The following is a 13,211-nucleotide window of genomic DNA, read 5'->3' as shown; positions in this document are numbered from 1 at the left end:
CTTGCTCACTGTACTCACATGTAACACATGGTCTGCTCTCGCTATATCTCTCTCTCTACCTCACTCTCTCTCTACCTCTCTACCTATGTCTTTCTCTATCACTCTACCTCACTGAAGAGGAAGTCCAATAAATAAATAGGTAAAGTCTAACAGAGCAAACCCCAGCCCATCACACAGCACAGTGAGGTTGGTCTGTTGAGTATCGGTCTGGTCGGCAAAGGCAGGCGCACACAGAGAATAGCCACAGTACTATGTACAGTAGACTGGCCCACACAATAAGGGGAAGGTAGAGACTGTATGCCCACACAGTAACACAGTAAGGGGAAGGTAGAGACAGTATGCCCACACAGTAAGGGGAAGGTAGAGACAGTATGCCCACACAGTAAGGGGAAGGTAGAGACAGTATGCCCACACAGTAAGGGGAAGGTAGAGACTGTATGCCCACACAGTAAGGGGAAGGTAGAGACTGTATGCCCACACAGTAACACAGTAAGGGGAAGGTAGAGACTGTATGCCCACACAGTAAGGGGAAGGTAGAGACTGTATGCCCACACAGTAACACAGTAAGGGGAAGGTAGAGACAGTATGCCCACACAGTAACACAGTAAGGGGAAGTTAGAGACTGTATGCCCACACAGTAACACAGTAAGGGGAAGGTAGAGACAGTATGCCCACACAGTAACACAGTAAGGGGAAGGTAGAGACTGTATGCCCACACAGTAACACAGTAAGGGGAAGGTAGAGACAGTATGCCCACACAGTAACACAGTAAGGGGAAGGTAGAGACTGTATGCCCACACAGTAACACAGTAAGGGGAAGGTAGAGACTGTATGCCCACACAGTAACACAGTAAGGGGAAGGTAGAGACTGTATGCCCACACAGTAACACAGTAAGGGGAAGGTAGAGACAGTATGCCCACACAGTAAACACAGTAAGGGGAAGGTAGAGACAGTATGCCCACACAGTAACACAGTAAGGGGAAGGTAGAGACAGTATGCCCACACAGTAACACAGTAAGGGGAAGGTAGAGACTGTATGCCCACACAGTAACACAGTAAGGGGAAGGTAGAGACAGTATGCCCACACAGTAACACAGTAAGGGGAAGGTAGAGACTGTATGCCCACACAGTAACACAGTAAGGGGAAGGTAGAGACTGTATGCCCACACAATAACACAGTAAGGGGAAGGTAGAGACTGTATGCCCACACAATAAGGGGAAGGTAGAGACTGTATGCCCACACAGTAAGGGGAAGGTAGAGACAGTATGCCCACACAGTAAGGGGAAGGTAGAGACAGTATGCCCACACAGTAAGGGGAAGGTAGAGACTGTATGCCCACACAGTAAGGGGAAGGTAGAGACAGTATGCCCACACAGTAAGGGGAAGGTAGAGACAGTATGCCCACACAGTAAGGGGAAGGTAGAGACTGTATGCCCACACAGTAAGGGGAAGGTAGAGACAGTATGCCCACACAGTAAGGGGAAGGTAGAGACAGTATGCCCACACAGTAAGGGGAAGGTAGAGACAGTATGCCCACACAGTAAGGGGAAGGTAGAGACAGTATGCCCACACAGTAAGGGGAAGGTAGAGACAGTATTCCCACACAGTAAGGGGAAGGTAGAGACAGTATGCCCACACAGTAAGGGGAAGGTAGAGACAGTATGCCCACACAGTAAGGGGAAGGTAGAGACAGTTTGCCCACACAGTAAGGGGAAGGTAGAGACAGTATGCCCACACAGTAAGGGGAAGGTAGAGACAGTATGCCCACACAGTAAGGGGAAGGTAGAGACAGTATGCCCACACAGTAAGGGGAAGGTAGAGACAGTATTCCCACACAGTAAGGGGAAGGTAGAGACAGTATGCCCACACAGTAAGGGGAAGGTAGAGACAGTATGCCCACACAGTAAGGGGAAGGTAGAGACAGTATGCCCACACAGTAACACAGTAAGGTTAAGTTTGGCAGTCAGTTCAGCAAAAAGCACCAGGCGGTTTCAGGTTTCGGCTCAAGTCTCCACACGTACAGTACAGTTACAGTAAAGTACAGTAAGGCTTTTGGTCATTTGTCTTCAGGCAGCAGGAAAAGAAGAAGTATGGAAAGTACGTAAGGTGAAAGGTCACGGTAGGTAGATCACGACGGGCTGGGCGGGGCGATTGCATTGTCATCACAATGTTGTCAAAGACTGCGTTGTCCAGGCGACGACTGACTCCAGGTGCACCACTGTCATACAGGCTTCTCCAGGGACTTGCTGCGAAAGGGGGCGTGCCCAGGGTTGGGGTTGGAGGTGGAGATCTTGCGGCACACGGTGTTGGTGTTGCTGCAGCGGCAGCCAGGGCGGGTGGCTCGGTCGTGGGCCCGCTGGCACAGGGTGAGGCACAGTCTGGCAGGTGGGTAGCAGCAGAGACAGGGCAGGCACAGCGCCAGAAGGCCAATGGTACCCCAGCGAGCGCAGGCGTGGGCGGGCGTGCAAGCACAGGGCCGGTCGGCACAGTTGTCCTCGTCATCCTGAGCGGAACAGTGGTAGAACAGGCCCTTAACGCAGCACAGACAGGTGCCGTACTCAACAGCACTCTGAGCAGAGCAGAGGCAGCGCTGCCTACAGACCCAGTAGGACGGCAGGCTCCGCGGGGCACAGCACTCCTGACACTTACACCTCCCACAGCGCTCACAGATAAACAGGTGCAAGCCCAGGTCCTCTCCCTCCTCCAGGCCTTTACCTAGAGAAGCCTCAGGCTTGAGTTCTCCTTTAGGCTGGGAGCGCACCACCGAGGCCAGGCCAGAGTGGGAGGGCGTCAGGCCCGCCAGGAGTCTCTGGTCGGAGGCAGCGCTGGTCCGGGACATGGCTGAGCTGGCCGTACTGGAGCGACTCAGATGGGTCAGGTGGGCGTGTTGCTGCTGGCTCTGGCTCCGGGGGAGAGGGGCATGGGACGGGTACCCCTGAGAGTAACCATGAAGGTAACCTTGAGGGGGGTACCCATGGGTGATGGGGTAGCGGTTGTCGTGGGCGTAAAAGAAGCCAGAATGTGAGGTGTGGTCCAGGGCCACAGGGCGCTCCACATAGTCATTGCTGGCCCGGATGGAGCGAATCTGGTCCAGGGAGAGGACAGGCACCTGCTGGAGGTCCAGCCCATCCAGGTCCATCCTGACTGGGGCAGGGCCACGACCTGGGGGAGGGTCCATCCTGGTCCTTGAAGGAGGGGCACGAGGGAGGGGGATGGGGTCAGGACTGGGGCAGGGACGGGGGAGTCGCACCTCTCACGGCACATCAGAGAGACCTGGAACAGAAGGAGAGACATACATTTTAGAACATTGTTACATTTCATCCCAGAACAAGTTAAAGAAACTCACACCTCTTTACCCCTAAAAGAAACCACATCAACCAGCCCCTCACTCTTCCTTATCTTTACCACTTACAACACATCTGGAAAGCCGGAAGTCAACTTACTTTCCACTTTCTCACAACTCATTTATGCAGACGGCTTCAATATTTCACTTCCCATGTTCGGTAACCTGTACATGCAGTAGAGTGGACCTGCAGTTAGGCAGACCTGACCTGAGCAACGTGACTGAGTTATATAAACTGGGCACAAATAGACCCAGTATCCACATAGGCATTATTATCAACATCATTATGAACATTGAACTGCGCTGTTGGTTAAGGGCTTGTAAGTAAGCATTTCACGGTAAAGTCTACACTTGTTGTATTTGGCACATGTGGCAAATAAAGTTTGATTTGATTTTGAAATTCTCTAGTGCTGAGAGTATAACTATTATTATCCTAGCAGGGCCAAAGAGATAAAGCGATTAGTCTGGCCTGTAATTTAGCATCTGTTCTCCTACACGGCTCACTCTCTGGCTGCGTTTAGATACGCAGCCCAATTCGGATCTTTTTTTCACTAATAGGTCTTTTGACCAATCACATCAGCTCTAAAAAAAGCTCTGATGTGATTGGTCAAAAGTCAAATTAGTTAAAAAAGATCAGAATTGGGCTGGCTGTGTAAACAGCCTCTCTGTAAACTCAGCCTCTCTGTAAACTCAGCCACACACACACACACACACACACACACACACACACACACACACACACACACACACACACACACACACACACACAGTCACACACACAGCTGCTGGCTCTGAAGAAAGGAAGGGCATTGGATCCGCCTGCCTGTCCATTCGCCTCTCTGAAGATATACAGAGGTGAATTGGGGAAAACGTTGCAGTGTGTTAGTTGCTATGAGTGTCACTAAGGTCCTAGGTTGTCGTTGTTGTAACCCAATCTGGGGTTTGGAAGGGAGAGAGAAATTGCCCCTGTTAAAAAGTTCCTTTTGTTTCAGCCTTATCCTCCACCAACAGGAACAACGTGGATTTTGGAATGTAGATGGAAAACATCCGTCTCCTGGGATTAACACACAAACACACTGCCTTGTTTCATCACAGCGACATAATGTAGCAGGGAACGACTCCACATTCTGTGGACAATAACGTTTTTCATATTTTATTTGAATAATACAATATGTGAGTTTTAGTAAAGATGATGTTGCACCTACAAAAATACCCTCTGAATATCTGCTACAACTCGACAACAGATGCAGCAGAATCTTCTGTTATGTGCTTCATTCGATACCCTGATACATCTGGTTCTGATTTTTACGTCCTTTTCCTCCTCTCCTCTTGTGCACCCGTACCAAATGGCCTGAGGGGATAGTTCCCTTCATTTCCCTGTGAGAGGCCAGCAAGCCCTCGCAGAGAACGAGACAAACAAAGAGAGAGAGAGACAGACAAAGAGAGTGGGAGGGAGGGAGACAGGAGTGTAATCAGAGTAATCAGGCCAAATGGAGAAGCATTTAAAGCAGAAAGCCAGATGAGCAGATTAGATGGAGGAGAGAGACGGGAGAGGACAGATGGAGGGATGGAGGGACGGACGGACATAGCCAGGAACGAAAATCCATAGTCAGAAACAGCAATTAAGACTAGCAGAGTGAAGGGCAGTTGGATGTGGTTGGATGGAGACATGTTGGATAGGTGGGGTTGGTGGAATGGGATGAGAGGTTGGTGCACATTTTTTACCGTTTCCAATGTAAAATTATTAAATACTTTGTACTTATGTACCTTATTTAAAAAAGAGATATATATTTTTGTGGCAGCCCACAGAATGTATATATTGTACCTGTACCAGCCTTCCGGGGATCTGCCGGCAGAATTTCTGGCAACGATGCTCTCGCAAAAGGTACGATACCATCCAACCTCTCACACACATACTGTAGACAAACACAGAATACATATACACATGTCTTGACACACTGAGACAGACACACGTAGATAGACTAAGACAGACACACAAAAGTGCAGGGATACACACACAAACGTACATCTACACACTCCCAGACACACCACCACCCCAGCCCGAAGCCATACCGTGAAGATAAGGTCGGAAGCTCAGAATGCATTTCCAAATTAGGTGGAGGAGGGAAGGGAAGTCCTTCAGAGTAATCACTTCAAATGAAGCAGCACCCATCCACTACACAGCTATCAGACCATCTAATTGTTAAGAGAAGCCGGCTGCTCGGCTCTTTCCATGACCTCATCATGTTGAGTCGTCCGGACCAGGGCAGGGTTCAGGCTATAAACGTGTGACCAAGCCCTTCACCGCTGAGCAAGAGATGGGCTCTTCTCTGGCTTGGACCACTCCCGATAAAATAGAAATAAAAACATTTCAGCTGGTCTTGGTCTCCTCACAGATTTCATAAACCGGTCTAAGTCTGGATCATAAGAGGATAGAGTGCAGGCTTTTGTTCCAACCCTACTATAACTCACCTGACTCTAGGGCTAATCAGGGTCCTGAGGAGGAGCTGATTAGCATAAGGTGTATTATAGTAGGGTTGGAACCAAACCCTGCAGCCAGGGGAGTATCCCCTGAGGAGGAGGATTGGCTAGCCCTGTTGTAGCTCTAGACTGACATCTGCTTTACTTCCTGTTGGATACATAACTCAATCTGCTCTGATCACACACAGTCACGTGTGGCTCAGTTGGTAGAGCATGGCACTTGCATCACCAGGTTTGTGGGTTTGATTCCCACGGGCGACCAGTATGAACAAATATGAAAATGTATGCACTTTACTACTGTAAGTCGCTCTGGATAGGAGCGTCTGCAAAATAACAAACATTTAAATCACACAGACGTTTTATCTCAAGTGTCAAACTTTCTGTGTTTTACTGTTTCATTTGTTTCTGCATTGCACATTTATAACACTTTATAACAGAACAGATATGCTTTCTGAGAGCGACAGCTATGTGTGAATACTATTGACTCATTCAGTACGGCAATGTTTACATGTTGCATTTGGAGCAGCATTAGAATCCTTGGCTGTTCTTACCCCCCACTTAAGGGGTCGGAAGCCCTGTCCTTGTGGGAGCTGTTGCCTTGGTAACCATGTTTGGGAAGTCAACTCCCACTACCCAGAATCCTTCCCTCTCCCCTCCACTTACCCAGCGGGCTCCGCCCCACCCTAATGCCACCAGCTGAGCAGGCCGACTGCTCTGTAAAGTGAGATGTAAGAGAGAATGCAGCCAGCCATCCCTCCATGTTCATCCCCTCCTCTCATCTAACCAGTGTGGATGCCAGAGGATCGATAACTGACACTCCCAGGCTGTGGGTGAGGATGTGGATGGGGAATAGGATTGTGGCAGGAGCAGCGTATTGGGGCCAGACTCAGTGCAGTGGCCGGGGCTAGAGCAGGGGGTTAGGGCAGGGGGTTATAAGGCACATGCTGGGATTACAACGGGGCTGGGGTTAGGGCAACGGCTGGGGTTAGGGTTAGGGCAGGTGCTGGGGTTAGGGAAGGGGCTGGTGTTAGGGTAAGGTCAGGGGGTGGGGTAAGGGCCGCGGCTGGGGTTAGGGTTAGGGCAAGGGAAGGGGCTGGGGTTAGGGTTAGGGAAGGGGCTGGGGTTAGGGTTAGGGTTAGGGTTAGAGTAGGAGCTGGGGTTAGGGCAGGGGCTGGGGTTAGGGTTAGGGTTGGGGCAGGGGTTAGGGTTAGGGTTAGGGCAGGGGCTGGGGTTAGGTTTGGGGCAGGGGTTAGGGTTAGGGAAGGGGCTGGGGTTAGGGTTAGGGCAGGGGTTAGGGTTGGGGCAGGGGCTGGGGTTAGGGTTGGGGCAGGGGCTGGGGTTAGGGTTAGGGCAGGAGCTGGGGTTGGGGAAGGGGCAGGGGTTAGGGTTAGGGAAGGGGCTGGGGTTAGGGTTAGGGCAGGGGTTAGGGTTAGGGCAGGGGCTGGGATTAGGGTTGGGGCAGGGGCTGGGGTTAGGGTTAGGGCAGGAGCTGGGGTTGGGGAAGGGGCTGGGGTTAGGGTTAGGGCAGGGGCTGTGGTTAGGGTTAGGGTTAGGGCAGGAGCTGGGGTTAGGGAAGGGGCAGGAGCTGGGGTTAGGGTTAGGGCAGGGGCTGGGGTTAGGGAAGGGGCAGGAGCTGGAGCTGGAGTTAGGGTTAGGGAAGGGGCTGGGGTTAGGGTTATGGCAGGGGCTGGGGTTAGGGGCAGGGGCTGGGGTTAGGGAAGGGGCAGGAGCTGGAGCTGGGGTTAGGGTTAGGGCAGGAGCTGGGGTTAGGGCAGGGGCTGGGGTTAGGGTTAGGGCAGGAGCTGGGGTTAGGGTTAGGGCAGGGGCTGGGGTTAGGGTTAGGGCAGGAGCTGGGGTTAGGGCAGCGGCTGGGGTTAGGGTTAGGGCAGGAGCTGGGGTTAGGGCAGGGGCTGGGGTTAGGGTTAGGGCAGGAGCTGGGGTTAGGGCAGGGGCTGGGGTTAGGGTTAGGGTTAGGGAAGGGGCTGGGGTTAGGGAAGGGGCTGGGGTTAGGGTTAGGGCAGGAGCTGGGGTTAGGGCAGGGGCTGGGGTTAGGGAAGGGGCTGGGGTTAGGGAAGGGGTTAGGGTTAGGGCAGGGGTTAGGGTTAGGGAAGGGGCTGGGGTTAGGGCAGGGGCTGGGGTTAGGGTTAGGGAAGGGGTTAGGGTTAGGGAAGGGGTTAGGGTTAGGGTTAGGGTTAGGGAAGGGGCTGGGGTTAGGGCAGGGGCTGGGGTTAGGGTTAGGGAAGGGGTTAGGGTTAGGGAAGTGGCTGGGGTTAGGGTTAGGGTTAGGGGCTGGGGTTAGGGAAGGGGCTGGGGTAAGGGTTAGGGCAGGAGCTGGGGTTAGGGCAGGGGCTGGGGTTAGGGAAGGGGCTGGGGTTAGGGAAGGGGTTAGGGTTAGGGTTAGGGCAGGGGCTGGGGTTAGGGTTAGGGAAGGGGTTAGGGTTAGGGTTAGGGAAGGGGCTGGGGTTAGGGCAGGGGCTGGGGTTAGGGTTAGGGAAGGGGTTAGGGTTAGGGAAGGGGCTGGGGTTAGGGTTAGGGTTAGGGTTAGGGTTAGGGCAGGAGCTGGGGCACATGGTGTCAGTACATAGTGAGAAAGCATAGATACAGCAACATGAGGAAAGGTAGAACAGCCCAGATCTGTTTCTACAATACAGCATCTAGCCAAGACATGGCTCCTCTCCTATACTTGGCTGAGTTATTCCTGCCTGCTGTATCTGCCTGGCTCTGGGGGGTCTGCTTTATGTGTCTGCTCCTGCTTTTATCATCTGGGTCGGATGCAAACCCAGAGGGACACAACACTCACTCATTCCATGATATCAACAGCATTCACACTCCTTCCTCTCGCTCATCTGTTCATCCCTTCACCTCCTCCTTACTCTGTTGTTCTGTGTGTGCCACTCACACACCTTTCAGGGCCTCAGATGTAAAAAAAAAATAATAATAATAATTAGGAGAAGGAATTCAAGACTTGAGCGCTTTTCAGGTCTGGGCAGGAGGCACATCGATACAGGGGCTGCAGGATAGATAGAGAGAAAGAGAGAGATAAAGAGAGAGAGAGAGAGAGAGAGAGAGAGAGAGAGAGAGAGAGAGAAGAAAGAAAGAAAGAAAGAAAGAAAGAAAGAAAGAAAGAAAGAAAGAAAGAAAGAAAGAAAGAAAGAAAGAAAGAAAGAAAGAGAGAGAGAAAGAAAGAAAGAAAGAAAGAAAGAAAGAAAGAGAGAAAGAAAGAAAGAAAGAAAGAAAGAAAGAGAGAGCGAGAGCGAGAAAGAAAAATAGACAAAAAGAGAGAAACAAAGGAGAGTAAAAAAGACAGGGGGATTGAGAAAGAAGAGAGTGAAAGAATGACATGACTAGAGAGAGAGTAGTGAAGGAGAGAGCAAGGCACATAACAGAGAGAGAGAAAGAGAGTGAGGGGGACGGTAAGCAAAAGGGCAAATGGGAATGAGAAAGAGTGAGAAAGAAAGCAAGGGAGATACTGTATATACCTTCTGTATAAAACTTTCCATGGGATAGACAGCAGGAGAATCCAGGTGAAAGGTATGGTCCCTTATTGATGTCACTTGTTAAATCCACTTCAATCAGTGTAGCGGAAGGGGAGGAGACAGGTTAAATAAGTATTTTTAAGTATTTAAGCATCGGTTTGTGTCAAGAACTGCAACGCTGCTGGGTCTTTCACTCTCAACAGTTTCCTGTGTGTATCAACAATGGTCCACCACCCAAAGGACATCCAGCCAACTTGACACAACTGTGGGAAGTATTGGAGTCAACATGGAGCAGCATCCAGGTGGAATGGTTTTGACACCTTGTAGAGTCCATGCCCTGATGAGGCTGTTCTGATGACTAAAGGGGTTGCATCTCGATATTAGGAAGGTGTTCTTAATGTTTTGTACACTCAGTGTATTTAGAGAGAGAGAGAGCGAGGATAAGCGAGAGAGCTCAGGGCTGATGTTTACTGGGCCAGTCTGCCGTCAGAGGTAACCTGAAGACAGGGCCGTGCGCTGGGGGAGTATCAGTGGTGAGTTAGCCCTGCCTCGCAGCTCTGCCCTGGGGCTCTCTCTCTGCAGCCAGGGCCTGCTCCCCTGCTCCCCTGCCCTCCCTGGCACAGTAATCCAATCTGCGGCAGGAACAGGATGAGGACTAGAGAGAGCTGCACAGCACATAGTACTCATAACAATCGCCACATAGGACCCTGCTCCTCTCAGCTCAGCTCAGTTAGAGAGGGAGGGAGAGGGACTCCAAAGCAACATCTGGAGTGCAAAACAGAAAGAGAGAGCGATGGGCTAGTGTTAATTTACCGTGTGTCTCTCACACACACACAAAGCCCCCACACACAGTGAGTCAAAATACTGGTTTGATTGCTGGACCAGTGTGGTATCATGGTGTTAATGGTGATGTGAATGGCTGAGGGTGGCAGATGACAACATAATGTTGAGCTATTTTTGCCCATCGCCAGTGACCCCTGGCCCTCCCCTGGCCCTCCCCTGGCCCTCCCCTGGCCCTCCCCTGGCCCTCGCCTGGCCCTCGCCTGGCCCTCCCCTGGCCCTCCTCTCTTCATACCCCGCTCTGATCTGATGTTATTGCTGATAACAGTGGAACAGTTCTCTTCTTCTCTCCTCTCTCCCCTCCTCCTTTCTCTCCTCTTCTCTCCTCTCGCCCCTCCTCCTTCCTCTCCTCATCTATCCTCTCCTCTCTCCCCTCCTCCTTTCTCTCCTCTTCTCGCCTCCTCGTCTCTCCTCCTCCTCTCAGCCCACAGCTTCCTACAGGGAATATGTCATTAGATATATCCATTTTCCAATCCTCTCTCTCTTCTCACACACACACACACGCACACGCACACACACATACACACACACACACACACACACACGCACGCACGCACGCACGCACACACACACACACACACAGCTTCTCCCTCTCCCTCTTTCTTTCCTCCCCTCCAGATTTGCATATTTGCAGTTGAGGCCTTCATTTGGGTTGGCACTTGATGGGTCGCAGACACGAAAACAACCCACCCACATTTGAATGGGGGCCCTGGCTATTTGTCTGTCTGTGTGTGTGTCTCTGTGGGTTTCTGTGTGTGTGTGTGTCTGGTTCCCCTGTGCGTGAGCTGTCAGGCAGCGGGACCCAGGGGCCACCCTCTGGCCCCTCCAGGAGTGCAGCAGGATTGAATGACAATAAACTGTATGAGATTCCGGATGTGCCGAATCCGACCCCCAGGAAGGACTGAAATAGACACTGCAGACCAGCAAGTCCGGGCAGGAGAGAGAGGGAGAGAGAGAAAGGGAGGTGAGAGGGAGGGAGGCACACAGAGAGATAGGAAGACCACGTCAGAGAGAGAAAGAGAGAAAGAGCGAGAGCGAGTGAGAGAGAAAAAGAGAGAGAGCGAGAGAAGAGAGAGAGAAAGAGAGAGAGAGAGAGAGAGAGAGAGAGAGAGAGAGGAGAGGGAGATACTAATAAAGATAAAGTAGCAGATAGTGAACGTGAAAAAAACGTGGAATGTGGGAGAGACTGGAAGTAGTTGGAGACAGTAAGAGATAAGAAAGACTGAAGGAGTTGAGGCATAGAGAGAAACCATGCGTTTGTGCGTGTGTGTGCGTTCACATGCGTGCATGTATGTGTGTGTAACCCACCATCTTGTGTAAGTTGGAGTGAGAAAGATAAGTCACCCCTCACATCACCCTGTCTGACACAGTGAGTGATTTCTCTTTTCCACTGTGGGCCAATGGTTCCAAACAGTAATGCCAGTCACGCCGCGCAACATCCTCTCTCTCACACAACTTATACACACTTGTGATACTTCACTTCTCTAAAAATGACATTTTCAGCAACTTTATAAAATATGCAGAAACAAAAATCAAACTCAATTTGCAGATTCTTAAAAGCGTATTAGTTATTTGAATGGACTTAATAATTTTGTATGTATGTATTTCGCTTATATCAGCCCCTATTTCCAAACATTAAACCTTGGAACATGAAGAGATACATTTGTATATATTTTACAACCAAACTTGTACATAATCGTCAAATTCAATACTTTCCACAAGAGTATTCTTTCTAACAGCCACTCCTCTGGCCTGGTGTTAGAAAAAAACCTCTCCACTCATCCCATCCCTCTATCCCTCGTTCATCCATCCGCCCCTCCCGTCGGGCACAGCGGAGATGGGTATTGACATACAGTATCCGACCTTGAGAACAATCAATGGCAACCCCACATGTCCCTATCCCACTTACACACACACACCACACCAGTTAAACACACAACACTAAACTATCCCAGTTACAGTTTACACACCATCCCATTTACACACACCACACCAGTTAAACACACAACACTAAACTATCCCAGTTACAGTTTACACACCATCCCATTTACACACACCACATCAGTTAAACACACCACACCACTCTCCCAGTTAGACACACCACACCACACCACTCTCCCTGTTAGACACACCACACCACACCACTCTCCCAGTTAGACACACCACACCACTCTCCCAGTTAAACACACCACACCACTCTCCCAGTTAAACACACCACACCACACCACTCTCCCAGTTAAACACACCAAACCACACCACTCTCCCAGTTAAACACACCAAACCACACCACTCTCCCAGTTAAACACACCAAACCACACCACTCTCCCAGTTAAACACACCAAACCACACCACTATCCCAACAATATAAAGCTTTAAACAGTAGGGCCAGCAAAGAACCTACAGAAATTAGGCCACTTCAACACACAATTACATCTAATATAAAGAATACATGTGAGAGTCTGGTAAAAGCTCTTTGATTACCTGCTTTTAGTGTTTTTCCTCATAAAATAGAGATGGGTGGGTTGGTACAGTATTTTGGGAGGGGGGTTGTTTTGTACCTACCTCTAAATGGGGGGAGATCCATGCTGCAGTGAAATGGGGCGTCTTGGGGTTGAGGAGGGGGAGGGGCGGCTCTCTCAGTTCCGTGGGGCCACAGCGCCTTGAGTCCCCTCCGCAGTCTTTTCAGGAGCGTCCCTGGAGTGCAACCAATCCCACGCCTCCTAGGGTCATTCCCCGCAAAGATGAAGAAGCAACAACCCAGCCCTGACGACAATCAACCAATTGCCCTAACGACAAGCAGCCGTTTGACAATGCCTTGTCAGGGGCACAGCAGGGGCAGAGAGGTCTCTGGTCCACAGTGTGGAGACCAGAGGGCAGAGTGTCGTGAGAAATATCCCAGAGAACACAAGAAAAAGTAACAGCCAGGTCCTCCGCTTCAGAATTAACAAATAATTGTACTCTTAAAAAATAAGGAAAGCTTGTGAAAAAAGTTAACAAATAAAAGTGAAGGAGTTCCAAAATCCCAGCAGTCAGGGAGATTGTAGTAGTATGGCTCTGTAGTTTTTCTTC

The 13,211-nt window shown here is 50.6% G+C and overlaps 1 protein-coding gene and 1 long non-coding RNA gene across 2 annotated transcripts; one reads left to right on the top strand and one right to left on the bottom strand.

Annotated features, from left to right (window-relative positions):
• The first annotated feature begins 219 nt into the window (after positions 1 to 219).
• On the top strand, positions 220 to 1,563 carry LOC115154410 (uncharacterized). The gene is made up of 3 exons (XR_003867893.1): positions 220 to 500; positions 575 to 861; positions 1,224 to 1,563. It is a non-coding gene; the product is annotated as an uncharacterized LOC115154410 (long non-coding RNA).
• A 311-nt stretch (positions 1,564 to 1,874) lies between these two features.
• LOC115154409 (protein sprouty homolog 3) lies at positions 1,875 to 13,203 on the bottom strand. Its single transcript, XM_029700593.1, has 2 exons — positions 12,705 to 13,203; positions 1,875 to 3,275 (listed from the first exon to the last, which is right to left on the bottom strand). Exon 2 carries the CDS (start codon positions 3,178 to 3,180, stop codon positions 2,224 to 2,226), a length of 957 nt encoding a protein of 318 aa, XP_029556453.1. The 5' UTR covers positions 3,181 to 3,275; positions 12,705 to 13,203; the 3' UTR covers positions 1,875 to 2,223.
• Positions 13,204 to 13,211: the final 8 nt, after the last annotated feature.

This window comes from Salmo trutta, chromosome 19 (genome assembly GCF_901001165.1).
Source record: "Salmo trutta chromosome 19, fSalTru1.1, whole genome shotgun sequence".
Classification (NCBI taxonomy): Eukaryota; Metazoa; Chordata; class Actinopteri; order Salmoniformes; family Salmonidae; genus Salmo; species Salmo trutta.
The sequence above is the reverse complement of the archived record's forward strand: the minus strand, read 5'-3'. Positions and strand labels throughout refer to the sequence as shown.